This window comes from Ranitomeya variabilis, chromosome 8 (genome assembly GCF_051348905.1).
Source record: "Ranitomeya variabilis isolate aRanVar5 chromosome 8, aRanVar5.hap1, whole genome shotgun sequence".
NCBI classification, from domain to species: Eukaryota; Metazoa; Chordata; class Amphibia; order Anura; family Dendrobatidae; genus Ranitomeya; species Ranitomeya variabilis.
The window spans coordinates 65,529,840-65,549,806 of NC_135239.1; the positions used below are offsets into that span (position 1 = coordinate 65,529,840).

Below are 19,967 nucleotides of genomic sequence, written 5' to 3' on the forward strand. Positions count from 1 at the left end.
GTGAGAGTATAATCATACTCTCTTTGCTTGACATTTCATTTTAGAAGAATATAAACATTTTTGAGCCAAATATTTCGTATGACATTTTCAATGTGGAGCCACAGTAAACTATAATTCATCTAACTGACTTACAGAATGCAACGTCTAAGCCAAGGATTCATCACAGAAGTCAGTGCACAATGCAATGGTAAAAAATACCTAAGTAGGTATATATCGGATGACATAAGTATTGAACATGACACTAATTTTCAAGTGAAATTTATTTCTAAAGGTGCTATTGATATGAAATTCTCATCAGATGTCGGTAACAACCCATCCAATTCACACAGCCAAAGAACCCAAACCACAGATGTCCATAAATGATGTGTAATAATGAGAATGTGTAGTGCTGGCGTCTCTGCCTTCTGCCTCCATTCCCCGACAGAGACGCTGACACACTCACAGCCATGGTTCTGCACTTCCTCCCTCCTCTGCTGCTGCTGATGTCCTGGATACATGCACAGTGCGCAGGCCCTCGGGCACAGTGCTTAGGGTGCGCGTGCAACGTCCTAAAGTGTCCCCAGCCAATGGCAGGGAGACAAGTAGTATTTAAGGCACCTCCACCTGCATGGACATGCCTGTGCAACATTGTAGTTTGTTTCAAACACGCTTGCTAGTTCTCTGGTTCCAGTGATTGTATTCGATTGCCTGCCGCCTATCAGCCATACCCACCTGCCTGCCTATCAGCTGTACCTGCCTATCAGCTGTGCCTGCCTGTCCATCAGCAGTGCCTGCCTGGACTGCCTGTCTATCAGCCGTGCCCGCCTGCCTATCTATCAGCCATGCCCCGCCTGCCTGTCTGTATATCAGTACTGCCCACTTGCACCTGCCTGCCAGGATACCAGTCATGCCCATCAGTATCCACCTGCCTGTGTGTCCGTTGTGCCATCCACTATACCATGCATGACAGCCAGTACATGCTAAATCTACCATTCCTGGCCATCCCTGCCTCCTGTCACTTGGGGGTCAGCTGTCATCTACCTGAGGTCAGTCCTGATGTAGCACCTGGTTCCGCCTCCCTCGTCTGTCCTCGGATTGCGGTATCGCCAGCTGCCGTGCATAAGAGGTCAAACTTGGTGAGGCACCTAGTCACGCCCCTCCAGACTCTCCTTGGATCACGGCACAGTGGTTCCACCACCCAGTCAATGGTTGTAAAACCTTGAATTAAAATTGTGAACCCGTTTTTATCTTTCCTATAGGGCCCTTTTTCTTTTATGCAATTGCTATAACTAGAAACTAAAACTAAATAGAGTTATTGATGCTAGCAACAAATAATCAGTTTTACTGGATGTACTATGATCTTAACATAGAAATTAAACATGACAATTCATTCTCAGTTCAAGACCAATACCAATTATTCTTTTGTCTTTCATTCTTCTGTACTGGTCTTCATACCCATTAAAGTTATCTTATCCCAGCGATTTTGGTGGAAACAGTCTACCATTTAATGAGCATACGGGCTTCTCGACTCTCCCCTGACAGGTGATGATGGTGGAGAGAAAGATCAAGAATGTAGAATTTCAATGACAGAATTTTTTTTTGCTTCCCTGAGAGATTAGCCACCAACAGACGTGTCTAGCAGGTGCTTATGCCCCTTCTTCTCTGCCCATTGAAAAAACATGTACTGTTGTCTGAGTCAAGCGTGTGCGTATGGAGGACCTGGTCCATTAAATTTTAGAACCTATAAACTTAACCATCAATGTTTAAGATATTTTAAGGGATTATTCTCAAGATAGTAAATTATCCCAAATTCATAGGATATTGGATAACTTACTGATCTTATCTTGAATCTAGCAAAGGAGCGCATACTCACTCATTCATTGTCAATGGGAGAAAGCAGAGTACAGCACTCAGCTATTTCCATCAGTCCCATTGAAAGTGAATGGAATGGAGGTCAAGCATGTGCATCTCCGCTCTAATGAAAATGGTGCTATACAAAAACCCATTGCTCTAATTTTGGGATCGCTGAGGGTCCCACTAGCTGGACACTGTTCACATTTGTCTTTTCAGGGTTTTTTCTGGGCTTCTGGTATTATTAATGCAGCACCCCAGGTTACCGGTCGCTGCAGTGATGTTGCTTTTCCTTCGGGGAAGGTGATGTCATGCTCAGAGACAAAGGAGTTCTCTTCACCAGGTAAGGCAAACACATGCAACACATTCTGAATCCAGGCTAGGAGGGGGAGCTCAAGACCCAGATTCAGGGGATCTTCCCTGTATAAAGATCCTGACCTGGAGGAGGAGCTAGTTAGTCCCCATGAGGGAGAGATAGAAGAAGGAAGTCTGACACAGAGTGCAGACAGAGAGGCCTGGCAGCCACGTGGGAGCTGCAGCCTCTGGGAAGGAGTAACCTGTTGGGTTGCATGTGGAGCAGCCGGAAGGGAAGGAGCACAGGAGAGAGGCAAAGCTCAGAGGGGAACTGTGGCAGGGCACCCTTGGAGCTGTAGTGCAGAATCCGGGAACCGGGAGCCTGTGGCTTTCGTGGACTCTACGGCACGGAGCAGAACCAGAGGGCATAACACTACACGTCACCTGCCCCCATCACGCCTGAGACGCAGCAGCACTGGAGGAGCCCGGGACATCTGAGAGTCCCTGTAAAAAGGCTCAAGCTGCCCGTTGTGCAGGGACCTGTCCCAGGACAGGTGGAAACTGGAGGACCTTGTAGGAAGCTTAAAGCAGCAGGGACCACACTTAGAAAGGAGCAAGTAGGAAAGGCTCATGGACCTCTACTGGGAAAGGAGAACTCTAATTTGCCTCTGAGTCGGCCGGACCACCATCATCCGTGCCTGGTACTCTGAACTGTGGCCTGTCACCCACAAGTAAACCAGGTAAAGACTTATCACTTGTTTCCTCCAGTTAATCACCAGCTACACCATCTACGCCACACACCATAGGACCCCCGGGGACCCCACTTCACCTGTGGGAAGTGTAACATCTGTGCTGCCGCAACATCCCCCAGGGGACCCCTCTAATGCAGCGTCGGTAATACTACTGACCGAACTCCACAGGTGGCATCACGACTAGCTTTGAACATTTAATCCCCTTTAACGTTGATGCCCAGGGCCACGGACCGGTTCGCAGCCTCTGTGACATCCCCCCTTGCGACCGGACCCGGTACCGAGTGTCATGAATCCCAATGGCTAGGGATAGCAAGGGACAAGCAAAGTAATACAAAATATCGGACGAGCTCTAGGGTGATGGAACCTGGGCTGACCGCTGCCCTACGCCTGACAAACGCAACTAGAGATAGCCAGGGAGCGTGCCTACGTTGGTTCTAGACGCCACGCACCAGCCTAAGAGCTAACTAGTACTGCAGAGAAAATAAAGACCTCACTTGCCTCCAGAGGAATGAACCCCAAAAGGTATAGTTGCCCCCCACATGTATTGACGGTGAAATGAGAGGAAGGCACACACATAGAGATGATATATATGGGTTCAGCAAATTGAGGCCCGCTGTAAACTAGAAAGCAGAACGATACAAAAGGGGTCTGAGCGGTCAGCAAAAAACCCTAATCAAAAAACCATCCTGAGATTACAAGAACCCATGTGCCAACTCATGGCACATGGGGAGAACCTCAGTCCACTAGAGCTACCAGCTAGCATAGAGACATAATAAGCAAGCTGGACAAAAAACCAACAACTGAAAATCAGCACTTAGCTTATCCTGAAAGATCTGGGAGCAGGTAGGCAGGAACCAAACAGAGCACATCTGAATACATTGATAGCCGGCAAGGGAATGACAGAAAGGCCAGGTAAAATAGGAAACACCCAGCCTCTGATGGACAGGTGGAAACCAAGGCCGCAACCCACCAAAGTCACCCAGTACCAGCAGTAACCACCAGAGGGAGCCCACAAACAGAATCCACAACAGTACCCCCCCCTTGAGGAGGGGTCACCGAACCCTCACGAGAACCCCCAGGGCGATCAGGGTGAGCTCTATGGAAGGCGCGGACCAAATCAGTCGCATGAACATCGGAGGCGACCACCCAGGAATTATCCTCCTGACCATAACCCTTCCACTTAACCAAATACTGGAGTTTGCGTCTGGAAACACGAGAATCCAAGATCTTCTCAACAACATACTCCAATTCTCCCTCCACCAGCACCGGAGCAGGAGGCTCAACCGAAGGAACAACGGGCACCTCATACCTCCGCAACAACGACCGATGGAACACATTATGAATAGCAAACGATGCTGGGAGATCCAAACGAAAAGATACAGGGTTAAGAATCTCCGAGATCCTATAAGGACCGATGAACCGAGGCTTGAACTTAGGAGAAGAGACCTTCATAGGGACAAAACGAGAAGACAACCACACCAAATCCCCAACAAGAAGTCGGGGACCCACGCGGCGACGGCGATTAGCAAACTGCTGAGTCTTCTCCTGAGATAACTTCAAATTGTCCACCACCTGATTCCAAATCTGATGTAGCCTGTCCACCACCACGTCCACTCCAGGACAATCCGAAGACTCCACCTGACCAGAGGAAAAACGAGGATGAAACCCCGAATTACAAAAAAAAGGAGAGACCAACGTGGCAGAACTAGCCCGATTATTAAGAGCAAATTCGGCCAGTGGCAAAAAAGCAACCCAGTCATCTTGATCAGCAGAAACAAAACACCTCAAATAAGTTTCCAAGGTCTGATTAGTTCGCTCCGTCTGGCCATTCGTCTGAGGATGGAATGCAGACGAGAAAGACAAATCAATGCCCATCTTGGCACAAAACGTCCGCCAAAATCTAGACACAAACTGGGATCCCCTGTCAGAAACGATATTCTCCGGAATCCCATGCAAACGAACCACGTTCTGAAAAAATAAAGGAACCAACTCAGAGGAGGAAGGCAACTTAGGCAAGGGCACCAAATGAACCATCTTAGAAAAGCGGTCACACACAACCCAGATAACGGACATTTTCTGTGAAACCGGGAGATCAGAAATAAAATCCATGGAAATGTGCGTCCAAGGCCTCTTCGGGATGGGCAAGGATAACAACAACCCACTGGCCCGAGAACAGCAAGGCTTAGCTCGAGCACACACTTCACAAGACTGCACAAAGGTACGCACATCCCTAGACAAGGAAGGCCACCAAAAAGACCTGGCCACCAAGTCTCTAGTACCAAATATTCCAGGATGACCAGCCAACACAGAAGAATGGACCTCGGAGATGACTCTACTGGTCCAATCATCCGGAACAAACAGTCTTTCTGGTGGACAACGATCCGGTTTATCCACCTGAAACTCCTGCAATGCACGTCGCAAGTCTGGGGATACGGCGGACAATATTACCCCATCCCTAAGGATACCAGTAGGTCCAGAGTCTCCAGGAGAGTCAGGCACAAAACTCCTGGAAAGAGCATCTGCCTTCACATTCTTTGAACCTGGCAGGTATGAAACCACGAAATTGAAACGAGAAAAAAACAACGACCAACGAGCCTGTCTAGGATTCAAACGCCTGGCAGACTCAAGGTAAATGAGATTCTTGTGATCAGTCAAGACCACCACACGATGTTTAGCACCCTCAAGCCAATGACGCCACTCCTCAAATGCCCACTTCATGGCCAAAAGCTCCCGATTACCCACATCATAATTGCGCTCGGCGGGCGAGAATTTTCTAGAGAAGAATGCACATGGCTTCATCACCGAGCCATTAGAACTTCTCTGTGACAAAACCGCCCCCGCTCCAATCTCGGAAGCATCAACCTCAACCTGAAAAGGAAGTGAAACATCTGGTTGACACAACACAGGAGCAGAAGAAAACTGGCGCTTAAGTTCCTGAAAGGCCTCCACGGCCGCAGGAGACCAATCAGCAACATCAGCACCCTTTTTAGTCAAATCAGTCAAAGGTTTAACAATACTGGAAAAATTAGCAATGAACCGACGATAAAAATTAGCAAACCCCAAGAACTTCTGAAGGCTCTTAACAGATGTAGGTTGTGTCCAGTCACAAATCGCCTGAACCTTGACGGGATCCATCTCAATAGTAGAAGGAGAAAAAATGTACCCCAAAAAAGAAATCTTCTGGACTCCGAAGAGACACTTTGAGCCCTTCACAAACAGAGAATTGGCCCGCAGAACCTGAAACACCTTCCTGACCTGTAAAACATGAGACTCCCAGTCATCAGAAAACACCAAAATATCATCCAAATACACAATCATAAACTTATCCAGATATTCACGGAAAATATTGTGCATAAAGGACTGAAAGACTGACGGAGCATTGGAGAGTCCAAAAGGCATTACCAAATACTCAAAATGGCCCTCAGGCGTATTAAATGCGGTTTTCCACTCGTCACCCTGTTTTATCCGCACCAGATTATACGCACCGCGAAGATCTATCTTAGTGAACCACCTAGCCCCCTTAATGCGAGCAAACAAATCAGTCAATAATGGCAGTGGATACTGATATTTGACTGTAATCTTATTCAGAAGGCGATAATCTATACAAGGCCTCAGGGAACCATCTTTTTTTGCCACGAAAAAAAAACCTGCTCCCAGAGGGGACGAAGATGGACGAATATGTCCCTTTTCCAAGGACTCCTTAATATAATTCCGCATAGCAGTATGCTCTGGCAGTGACAGATTAAATAAACGACCCTTAGGGAACTTACTGCCAGGAATCAATTCTATAGCACAGTCACAATCTCTATGAGGAGGGAGCGAATTGAGCTTAGGCTCCTCAAAAACATCCCTATAGTCAGACAAAAACGCAGGGATCTCAGAAGGAGATGAAGCGATTGAAATCGGAGGTGCATCATCATGAACCCCCTGACATCCCCAGCTTAACACAGACATTGTTTTCCAGTCCAGGACAGGATTATGAGTTTGTAACCATGGCAGACCAAGCACTAGTACATCATGTAAATTATACAGTACAAGGAAGCGAATCACCTCCTGATGAACGGGAGTCATGCGCATGGTCACTTGTGTCCAATACTGCGGCTTATTCATAGCCAATGGTGTAGAGTCAATTCCCTTCAGAGGGATAGGAACTTCCAGAGGCTCCAGACTAAAACCGCAGCGTTTAGCAAATGACCAATCCATAAGACTCAGGGCAGCGCCTGAATCCACATAGGCATCGACGGAAATGGACGACAGTGAAAAAATAAGAGTCACAGACAAAATGAACTTAGGCTGCAGAGTACCAATGGCAAAAGATTTATCAACCCTTTTTGTGCGTTTAGAGCATGCTGATATAACATGAGCTGAATCACCACAATAAAAACACAATCCATTTTTCCGCCTATAATTTTGCCGTTCACTTCTGGACTGAATTCTATCACATTGCATAGTCTCAGGTGCTTGTTCAGAAGACACCGCCAACTGGTGCACGGGTTTGCGCTCCCGTAAACGCCGATCAATCTGAATGGCCATAGCCATCGACTCATTCAGACCTGTAGGCGTAGGGAACCCCACCATAATATCCTTAATGGCCTAGGAAAGACCATTTCTGAAGTTTGCAGCCAGGGCGCACTCATTCCACTGAGTAAGCACCGACCATTTCCGAAATTTTTGACAATATATTTCCGCTTCATCATGCCCCTGAGAGAGGGCTAATAAAGCCTTTTCAGCCTGAATCTCCAGGTTGGGTTCCTCATAGAGCAATCCCAATGCCAGAAAAAACGCATCCACATTGAGCAATGCAGGATCCCCTGGTGCCAATGCAAATGCCCAATTCTGAGGGTCGCCCCGCAGGAAAGATATTACAATCTTGACCTGTTGAGCAGGGTCTCCAGAGGAGCGAGATTTTAAAGAAAGAAACAATTTACAATTGTTCCTGAAATTCAGGAAGGTAGATCTATCTCCAGAAAAGAACTCTGGAATAGGAATTCTAGGTTCAGACATGGGAGTGTGAACAACAAAATCCTGTATGTTTTGAACTTTTGCCGCGAGATTACTCAGGCTGGAAGCCAAACTCTGGACATCCATGTTAAACAGCTAATATCAGAGCCATTCAAGGGTTAAGAGGAGGTAAGAAGCAGCTAGACAGCAATTAAGGGCTAGGCAGCAAAACTCTGAAGGAAAAAAAAAAAAAATTTCCCTTAAACACTTCTTTTTCTCCTGCTTCAGCCCAAACAATTAACACTTTGTGGGCCGGCTATACTGTCATGAATCCCAATGGCTAGGGATAGCAAGGGACAAGCAAAGTAATACAAAATATCGGACGAGCTCTAGGGTGATGGAACCTGGTAACTAACTAGTACTGCAGAGAAAATAAAGACCTCACTTGCCCCCAGAGGAATGAACCCCAAAAGGTATAGTTGCCCCCCACATGTATTGATGGTGAAATGAGAGGAAGGCACACACATAGAGATGATATATATAGGTTCAGCAAATTGAGGCCCGCTGTAAACTAGAAAGCAGAACGATACAAAAGGGGTCTGAGCGGTCAGCAAAAAACCCTAATCAAAAAACCATCCTGAGATTACAAGAACCCATGTGCCAACTCATGGCACATGGGGAGAACCTCAGTCCACTAGAGCTACCAGCTAGCATAGAGACATAATAAGCAAGCTGGACAAAAAACCAACAACTGAAAATCAGCACTTAGCTTATCCTGAAAGATCTGGGAGCAGGTAGGCAGGAACCAAACAGAGCACATCTGAATACATTGATAGCCGGCAAGGGAATGACAGAAAGGCCAGGTAAAATAGGAAACACCCAGCCTCTGATGGACAGGTGGAAACCAAGGCCGCAACCCACCAAAGTCACCCAGTACCAGCAGTAACCACCAGAGGGAGCCCACAAACAGAATCCACAACAACCGAGTACCCCACTGCCCTGTGGGTGCGTCATTAACAGTAAGAATTGTAGTATTAGCCAAATATTAGCTAATTAATCACCTCTTCTATGTGATGGCAATAGGGCATCCTGGTCCAGTTGACAGAAATCATGGTGTAATCATTAAAATGTAGTTTATTTCTCCATCAGGGACTTTGATGGGAAACAACATTTGATAATTATTTTTGGATACATTGAAAAAAAAAAAGAAAAAAGTTTCTCTGGGATCATATAAAGTTTGTCATAGTTTAATTTTGGGATTTTCCCCATCATACCGTTGCTCGGTGTTGAACAGTGCAAAGATGTGTTTGCTGGACATGAAGCCTTTTTCCACATCACGGATTTTCAGATTGTCCAACGGTAGCATGTACTTCTTCTCTTTTTCCTACATGGAAAGAAGAAGCAAAAACAAACTAATAAGCTTGGATACAGTAGAGGTCTTACATAGAGCCAGCATTGCACAGCATTACTTCCTTCACCTCAATTAAACCTAAATGAGCTTGGCAGCAGGAAAGGTCTACTAGCTGGTCAAGGAATATCTGAGAAAGCACAGCGCCACCGTCTTCAGAGAACGCTGCCATTTCATCATGAATAAATGCATTATATGCTCTTCTCATGACTGCAAGCATGAACTTACCCAGAAAACCTGTAGTAGTTATAAATTAGAATTCCCGAATCAGAAAACTCGGTAGGCAGCCAATTGGACTGTGCCACACATTCATTCAGATGTCCAAACTTTCAGAATAAATTTTGCCTCCACTTCTCTATTTACTAAAATTGCTATACAGCTGGTAGAAGTAGGCTCTTAATATTTAAATCCAGAATTGCATGAAAATGTATTAATCACCCTGGTAATGGCTAATCTTTGCCCCCAAAAAAGCTTACTTACTTAGAGTTACATAACTGAAAAACCTTGGAGGCTATTTTGGACTTTCTCCAAAGCGTAATATCTTTATTCCCGCAAATACCAATATAGAATTGATGTAGGACTAAGTGAAAACAAAATATAAAAATATTCTTTAGAATTTAATTTTAAAACATTAAAAAGACACAAGGGTAGGAATAATTTAACAGCACGGTGGCTCAGTGGTTAGCACTTCTGCTTTGTCGTGGTGGGGTTCTGGTTTCATATCTCACCAAGGACAACATCTGCAAGGAGCTTGTGTGTTCTCTCCATGTTTGCGTGGTTTCCTCCAGTTTTCTTCAACACTCTAATGACATACCGATAGGGAACATAGATTGTGATCCCCATTGAGGACAGCAATGAAAACGTATATAAAGTGCTACGCAACATGATGGTGCTATATAAGCAAAGCATAATAAATATATAGTTAAAATGGCAGGTGGCCTGATCAGAACAACCAACATATTACATACAATGTGTGCACAATTATTAAGCAATTTGTATTTTTGATGGTTTATTTTATCATTGAACAACTATAGTTTTGTTGGTCAACCCAAAAGGTTAATAAACCTGAATATTTTAGAAAGTAAAAGTGAGGTTTTGTCTTTCTTGGGAAAATATCTATGCGTTAATAATAATTAGCAACTATCAGTGTTAAGAATTATTATGCAACTAAATGAAAAATGTAAATTTTTCCATCACAATTGTTTATTTTCATCTGTTAGGCCGGTGTCACACTTAGCGTAGGGAAATACGGTCCATTTTTTGCAGGCGTAATACGCAGAAATGTTCCTGAACAGTGATCCGTATTCAATGCGAGGATGCAATTTTTTCTCAAAAAATTATCCGTGTGTCATCTGTATGGCATATGTACGGCGAGATTTTCTCGCCGGCTTGCAAAATGGACATAGAATGGATCCATGGGCTCAAATATTTGTGAAAACATATATACAGTCTATATATATATAGTGAGACATATATATATATATATATATATATATATATATATATATATATATATATATATATATATATATATATATATTTAATACAGAGCTAGATAGCAGAAAAGCCGGTAATTCAATTGCCGGCTTTTGCTATCTCCTTATCAAACCCGACAGGATATGAGACATGGTTTACATACACGGTTTTTTAGTTCTTCTTTCATGTCTCTGGTCCAGTGTTGCTGTGGCAATGTGATTGAATGACTTCCATCATCTAATTACAAGATTCTCGCTACCATTTTGTCCCTTTTTATTCATTATTAGTATTATTATATTTCTTCACCGTGCGCAGGCGTGTTCACTTCACTTCATGTTCTATGTTTATTGTGATGTCTGTATTGTAATCAGATATATATAGTTACCTGTTATTTGTTGTAGAAGTATATTTGTTTGTATTTTATTCTTGCTTTATATTTTTGATGCATGTTCATTTGTATTTATCGTATTTCTGAGAGTATGTGCGTTTTTGCCATCAAGCGCAGGGTATATATCTGGCTCAAGTGTATTCCACCTCAAATATGGCGTTTTTTCACTTCCATTTCGTAGATATCACTTCCGGGTCATGGGTCATCAAGCCTCCGTTTATGAGCACAGTATATCATTTATTTATGTACTTTGTTTTTTATTATTGATGCGATTTTCTTTATTGGTGCTCCATGGGTCCATATCTATATGTCACCTTGATTTCATTTCAATTTGTTGTTTATTTCTTTCAGCGCTATTGGCTCTTTCACTTCCAGTTTGCGGGTCAGATGCGTTCTGATTTGTATCGCGTCTGTCTCTGATATTATTAACCTCATCACTTATTTTTATTGGGTTTAGGTTGTTTCATGCTATGGGCATGGAATTTATTTATTTCACAGGAACATTTTGAATAGGATCTCACTCGATATGTCACTTCCGGTTTGGATTATACACTTAAGTTTATCTATACTTGCTCTTTTTATATTTTATGTTTAATTCACATGCCTTTTTTCAAAACATGGGATTTGGGATTATTTTTAAACCCTTTTATCTTATTTCTCACGATGGTTTATATATGTATGTTACACTAATTATGCGTCAGCTGTTCTATCGCCGCCACAGCCTCTTATTGGCCCACCTTGTATATAAATTATTCCCCTTCCTCTTCTTCCTTCACTCCTTGAAAAAGCTACGTCCAGGTGAAACGTGCGTTGGAGCTAGCAGGTTATTACTGGGTATGGACTGTTTTATGTTATAGGGTACTTATGTAATTTTATTCCTCTTTTTTTGCCTTACTTTCATCTTTACTAAATGCATGTTTGCAGAATAGATGTTGGCTATATGTTAGAGGATTTATTCGTGTACCCCTTTATTTGCATATTATTATGTCTTTTAGCCCTCTCCAATTATTGCACAATGGGGGTTTCTCTGTATTGTTCTGATGTTTCTTGTTTTCCCCTTTCTTAATGTGTTTTTTAAAAAACATTATTTAATAAAAATTTATACATTTTTACCATATTGGTTTTGTATGTCCCAATTTTTTTCACCCTTTTCTTTGAGGAGGTATCATTAGTTCTTAAGGGTGATTCTTTGTCCGTATATGATTTAATATAGTAGTTGTATTTAGTATACGGTTTACATACAGTAAACCATGTCATATCCATTATATTTTTACATATTCCTCACTAATAATGTTAGTAGTGTGTGTGTGCAAAATTTGGGGGTTCTAGGTGTTAAAATAAATGGTTAAATCACGGAAAAAACTGATGTGGGCTCCCGTGCAATTTTCTCCGCCAGAGTGGGAAAGCCAGTGACTGAGGGCAGATATTAAAAGCCTAGAGAGGGGCTATGGTTATTGCCCCCCCGGTTAAAAACATCTGCCCCCAGCCACCCCAGAAAAGGCACATCTGTAAGATGCGCCTATTCTGGCACTTAGCCTCTCTCTTCCCACTCCCGAGTAGCGGTGGGATATGGGGTAATAAGGGTTTAAGAAAGGTTTAATGTCACATTGCTATTGTAAGGTGACATTAAGCCTGGTTAATAATGGAGAGGTGTCAATAAGACACCTATCCATTATTAATCCAATATTAATAAAGGGTTTAAAAAAACACACACACATTAGGAAAAATGTATTTTAATTAAATAAATACACATAGTGTTGTAATAGCTTTATTATATGCTCAATCCAAATGACAACCCTTGTCTTCTGAAAAAAAGTTAAAATAAAAAACAACAATATCCCATACCTCTCCGGTGTACAGTCATGTCCCACGATGTAAATCCATCTGAAGGGGTTAAATAATTTTACAAGCAGAAGCTTGCTAATGCAGCTGCTCCTGACTGTAAAAACTGGGGAATGAATGGAATGCAGTGGAATGTAGCTACCTAGACTTGCAGTGCTGCGCCTCCTGCTGGCATAACCTCATATGAACTCTAGCATGGGAGTTTTTCAGGGAGCCCACACCATTTTTTTCCGTGATTTAACCATTTATTTTAACACCTAGAGCTCCCAAATTTTGCACACACACACACTACTAACATTGTTAGTGAGGAATATGTAAAAATATAACGGATATGAAATGGTTTATTGTATGTAAACCATGTCTCATATCCTGTCGGGTTTGATAAGGAGATAGCAAAAGCCGGCAATTGAATTACCTGCTTTTCTGCTATCTAGCGCTGTATGAAATATAATATATATATATATATGTGTGTCTCACTGACATATATATATATATATATATATATATATATATATATACAGTATTTACCTTTCTATGTGTAGACATTTATTTTATCTATTCTATTCTAACCTGTCAGTGTGTTTTTACTGTACACCGCACTGAATTACCGGCTGTTCTATAGAACACCGGTGCGTATTTCTCGCAAGGCAGACGTGTGGTCCGTGTGTAATCTGTATTTTTCTCACCCACGTAGACTTTCATTGGCGGATATTTTGCGCAATACGCTGGCAAACGCAGCATGCTGCGATTTTCTCAGCCCGTAAAATACAAACGAGAAATATGCAGCACATAGGAGCTGCCCCATAGAGAAATACTGGTCAGTGTGCAATGTGTTTTTTTTGCGCCTCTCATACGTCCGTATTCCTCTCTAGCGTGACCCTGGCCTTACAGTGAGAATAATAACCTAACAGCTCAAATTGTACAAAACTACATTTCTAAGAATTACATAAAAATATCAGTAACTGTTACACAACTTCTTTTTAATAACAGTCCTTCCATCTATGGAGACTGTCAATTTCTTAACCTGTTGATGATGAATCTTTTGTTCAGCACCAACCGCAGCCTCCCAGACACTGCTCAGAGAGGCGACTGTTTTCCTTTATCAAAAACCTCCTGTTTAAGAAAAGTCCACAAGTTCTCATTAGGGATTAAGTCAGATGAGGAAGGGGCCATGTCAATATTCTTTGAACTTTAGGGCCATTACTGACTAGCCAAGTAGTGGAGACTTCGATGCTGCAATGGAGCATTGTCCAGCATGAAAATCATGGCTTACTTGAATGATGTAGACTTTCCCTGTACTACTGCTTGAAGAATGTGTCTTAAAAACTGTAAGTTTGGGAGTTGATTATGAGTACATCTTCTACATGAAAAGATGCAACTAGCTCATCTTTAATAATACTAGCCCATAGCAGTTTTCACCTCCACCTTGCTAGCGTCTGAGTGGAAGTGGAGGTCTGTGTCCATTACTGATGTAGCTACAAGCCCATCCATCTGGTCCATCAAGAGTCGCTCTCATCAGTCCATGAAACCTTTAAATAAAATCTGTCTTCAGACATTTCTTGACCCAGTCTTGATGTTTCTACTTCTGTGTCTTCTTCAACGGTGGTCGAGTTTCAGCCTCCCTTACATCAGCCTTGCTCCTGAGTACTGAACGCCTTGTGCTTCTGGGAACTCCAGGTAGATCACAGTCCTGGAATATTACATGACAGGAGGATAATGGCTTCCTGGTCGCTTCATATTTGATTCTTCTCAAATCTTTGGGAGATATGGTGCACAAAACTTTTGATGGTTCTGTGATGACGACACAATATCTTAGCAATTTCCAAATGCTCCATCGCTCTGTAAGACTTAACAATTTTTGAGTTTTCAGAGTCAATTAAATCTTTTTTTTTTTGGCCAATTTTGCCTGGGGAAAACAAGCTGCCTAATAATTCTGCACACTTTGATAAAGGGTATGTATCCTTAGGCTGTACCTCCCTCATTATACAAATACACACTACCTGATCTGCTTCATCAAATAATAATTCAAATTTATACAGCAAGGAGTTAGAAAATCTGCATAATAAGGATCAAATGGTCAAAATACTCACCTGCATAATAATTCTACACCCAGGTTATATAATCAATGTATCAATTGATGTAGTTGTGTAGTTTTACATATGAGAGCAAAAGAGTTAATGGTAGGCAGCTTTTCCTGGATAAACAATCAAAACTTGTATTTTACCAAAATGCTCATAAGATTAGGCAGCCATCCAAAACCTGATGCAGGTTTCGCATCTATGCTTTTTCTAGGGATGCAATGCGCTTCAGGTTGTGGGTGGTTGCCTGGTCTTATGGTCATTTTGGTAATGTACAAGTTTTAATTGTTTATCCAAGAAAGCCTATCTAATCTTCACTCTATTGCCCTCACATGTATGTATTGCATATATGTATACTTACTACTTTGCTTCATTTAGTGTATTGCTTTCAATGGATAAATTGATTATATATGTAATGTATTGATTGCACTGATCAGGTCCCCTCCCATTTTTAATTTTTCCTACTTTTGTGCCTTTGTAATGTTTTTAAATGAAATAATAAAGATAATTTTGATATTTACTAACATTTAGTCATGCCCTGCATTAATTCTATACTGGTATTTGCTGTTCTTCTTATGGTGTTATATACAGTACATTACTTTTAGGAGAAGTTCTCTTATTTAGCAGTGTTGCTGCAGATTAAATCACATTTTCTGCAGCTGAGTTTCTATTAGGATGGATGGGCTCAACTGTATACCCTCCAGTTTTTGGATATGGACAATAGATATATCTTTTAATTGTTTGCATGTTCCTTAAGTGGACTCATCAATTTACCCTGGAGACAGTGTTTTTACCTTGCTCATTGTTTTTTTGCTTCTGCCTGCATAACCTCTATTGCTTAAATGAAACTTTGTACATAACACTGATTCGTTAGCAGGATAACGAGTGGATTATGATGCTTTGTGTTGCCTCTGGATAAGGAAGTTGCAGTTGGCTTCAATAATTGTAATCTTGGTTGCCAGCTGCATAAGGAGGCACATAAAGTGCAGCAAGACCAAGAAGGACCTGGGATTTCCAGGAGGATGTGCATGGTGTCACTGAGGTGCTGTGCCACAATGTCACAATAAACTACAGCCAAGAGCTGTTAAGAGTGTAAAAGAAAGGTTGGCGCCAATAGGAGAAAATACAGATGGTTGGTGTGCAATGCCATTGGCGCTGCTGTTGGCCTTTGCTACGAATAGGACTGGGGCCCATGCCACCCAAGATGAGTTGTGACTTACTGGAATCTGATGCCAACCTAAGGAGCAGTGGGAGACTGGAGGCCAAGGCAGTTTGTCTGCTAAGGTTTTATTAACACATCAATATTTGTAAGCTGAAAGCAGGATCTGATCCAAAACACAGATGTGTGAGTCTTTTAGTTATAGTTTTTTTCTCTGTAGGTTCCATTCCTGACTTTGGCTTACAAATACTGTTGCAATACCCTGAAGCCATAGGATTGGTGTTAGGTGAAAAACTAAAGGCCCACATTGACATTTCCCACAAATTTAGCCTAACCCATAGATTTTAGTGGGATCAACGAATTTTCTAATGTGCATAGGGATCTTCCAATTCTCCCCTGACAGATGATGTTGCAGAAGCGAAGTATCCGGCCTGCTGAACTTCAAATGGCCGATCCTTTTGTTCTGTGTGGCGACAAGCCACTGCCAGAAGAGACTGTCAGCGGCTTTCTCATAGAGAACAAAAGAGCATGAGCTCACGTGGTTATCTGTGAGTCGGGAGAGATGGCTGTCAGCTGAATGGCAGTTTGGCCGACAGCTATCTAATTTGTATCGGGGCAAGATTTCTATTATTTTTAATACAGATTGTGATAGAAGGAAAAACATTTAAACGATAAGTCATTTTCTGATGATAGCTTCCCTTTACAATGATGGCCTAACGAGAGGAGGCTTTAAGACCCATGAATGCAGGGTCATAATAGAGGAATAGGATCTGAGAGACTGAGGCCTGACATAAGTTAAGAGGACTCCACTTAATAGACAGTGGGAGGTGATAGACAGATTGAGGTCTGTGTGGTAAAAAGTGGTCCTACGTATGGCCCCCTGCGATGAACACAGAGATCTGAAATAAAAGGTTACAAAACTCTTCACTGCTAGATTTGCTTGTTAATATATAATACAGTATATATGTGATATAACCCTGGCACCTTTCTGTATTAAAGCTACAAAGCTTCTGCACCTCCTATTGTGCTGAAACTAATATTAAGCCCTTAACCCCCGGAGGTATTTTCGTTTTTGCATTTTCATTTTTTTGCTCACCTTCTTCCCAGAGCCATAACTATTGCATTTTTCCATCAAAATGGCCACGTGAGGGCTTGTTGTTTGCAAGACAAGTTGTACTTTTGAACGACACCATTGTACTTTTGAACAACACCAAATGCAACGTGACGCACGCAGACCATTCCATCAAAGTCTGCATTCCAAAATGGCGCTCCTTCCCTTCCAAGCTCTGCCATGCGCCGAAACGGTGTTTCCCCCCACACATGGGGTATCAGCGTACAAATTGGACAAATTGCACAACAACTTTTAGGGTCTAATTTCTACTGCTATCCTTGAGAAAATAAAAAATTGGGGGCGAAAAGATCATTTTTGCGAAAAAAATATGATTTTTTACTTTTACGGCTCTACATTATAAACTTCTGTAAATAACTTGAGAAGAGAACAAATCAGAGAGCTTACATCCCTATTATTTCAACAAGTGTGAAAACATCAAAATGTCCAGTCAAAAAATAAGTATATAACAGGTCTCTATTAAACAGTAAGGCTAGGGTCACATTGCCACATTGGGCGTGCGCTAGCGATGTCGCGTCATTTGAGTGACGGACCTCGGACGCTGCTTGCAGCGTCCGCGGCGCGCCCGAGGTCCGTTCCTCGCTAGTGCAGATCGGGGATCTGCGCTAGCGGGGACACCGAACGAGGACCCTAGGGAAGCATTGCGTTAGCGCAACCCGCTAGCGCTATGCGCTAAACGGATTGCCCTAACGCAATGTGAACCTAGCCTTACTGACCAGGACATAGATAGGAAATTTAAATAACACACTCGACAAAAAAGAAAAATAAATCTCAATAAAATCAGGCGGGCAATGACAAATCAAATCCGTGTAGCAACACCATGGGCAAAAAGTATACATACACAGAATGGGTGGGAAAGCATCATATGAGACACATAATATATAAATAATCCACTGTAAACGGACTAAAAAATGCACCAAATATATAACAATGAATAGGTGCAAATTATGTCTAGTAGAGAAAGGGTTTTATAAACCATAATGAGAGTAAAAAACTAAAACATATCACCCCCTCATATGTGAACCTTAGGGTATAATAACCCCAGCTGGGATCAAAGCCAGCATAAGCCGAAATGACAAGGAGATTCCTTACCCATGTCTAAAGTGCCCACATGCCGCACTGGAGCCCCAACGCGCGTTTCGCTCCTCGCTTCCTCGGGGGGCAGAAGTTATAAACTTCTGTGAAGCACTTGGGGGTTCAAAGTGCTCGTCACCACACATCTAGATAAGTTCCTTAGTGGTCTACTTTCCAAAATGGAGTTACTTGTGGGGGGTTTCCACTGTTTAGGCACATCAGGGGCTCTCCAAACGCGACACGGCGTCCGATCTCAATTCTAGCCAATTTTGCACTGAAAAGTCAAACGGTGCTCCTTCCCTTCCAAGCTCTGCCATGCGCCCAAACAGTGGTTTACCCCCACATATGGGGTATCAGCGTACTCAGGACAAATTGTACAACAACTTTTGGGGTTAAATTTCTCCTGTTACCCTTGGTAAAAAAAACCAAATTGGATCTGAAGTAAATTTTTTGCGAAAAAAAGTTAAATGTTCATTTTTTTAAACATTCCATAAATTCATGGGAAGCACCTGAAGGGTTAATAAACTTCTTGAATGTGGTTTTGAGCACCTTGAGGGGTGCAGTTTTTAGAATGTTGTCACTTTTGGGTATTTTCTATCATATAGACCCCTCAAAGTGACTTCAAATGTGATGTGGTCCCTAAAAAAAATGGTGTTGTAAAAATGAGAAATCGCTGGTCAACTTTTAACCCTTATAACTCCCTAAAAAAAAATGTGGTTCCAAAATTGTGCTGATGTAAAGTAGACATGTGGGAAATGTTACTTATTATGTATTTTGTGTGACATATCTGTGTGATTTAAGGGCAAGAAAATTCAAAGTTGGAAAATTGCGAAGTTTTCAAAATTTTCTCCAAATTTCCTTTTTTTTTTCACAAATAAACACAAGTCATATCAAAGAAATTTTACCACTGAAGTACAATATTTCATCTCAAACAATGTCAGAATCACCAGGATCCGTTGAAGCGTTCCAAAGTTATAACCTCCTAAAAGGACAGTGGTCAGAATTGTAAAAATTGGCCCGGTCATTAACGTGCAAACTATTCTTGGGGGTAAAGGGGTTAAATTTATTTCCATATGAAAAGGTTCATCATTATATTTGATGATAAGGGAAAATGTCCTTAATGGTAAACATTGTTTTAATAAATATCAAGGTTGGCCCATGACGTTGTGAAAGTTTTACATTTTGTCCCTCTGTGTATTTAAGTTTGACATCTCTGCTAGATGTGCCAAGCTGGTGGAGACATACCCCAAAAGACATGCAGCAGTAATGGCAGTGAAAGATGAACCTACATAGTATTGACATGGGGGGCTGAATACAAATGTAAGTCACAATTTTCAGATTTATATTTTTTTAATAATTAGAAAACCATGTATAATTTACTATTCATTTCAAAAATACTTGCTACTTTGTGTTTGGATATTACATAAGATACTAAGTACAGTAAATACATTTGTGTATATAACGTGAAAAATGTGAAAAAGTTTACAAGGTATGAATACTTTTTCAAGGCACTGTACATGTTACCAGCAACCTGTAAACCACCAACATCATGTAAATGGACTAAAACAATCAATCAGTTCTTATAACAGCAACATT

At 41.9% G+C, this 19,967-nt stretch overlaps 1 protein-coding gene across 2 annotated transcripts in view; it reads right to left on the minus strand.

Moving 5' to 3' along the window:
• The window catches only part of DNM3 (dynamin 3), a 499,914-nt gene that overhangs the window by 219,093 nt on the left and 260,854 nt on the right, over positions 1-19,967 (minus strand). For both annotated transcript variants that reach the window (XM_077277662.1, XM_077277661.1), the window contains exon 12: positions 9,092-9,201. In XM_077277662.1, coding sequence (XP_077133777.1) covers positions 9,092-9,201 — 110 coding nt within the window. The remainder of the gene's footprint in view (positions 1-9,091; positions 9,202-19,967) is intronic.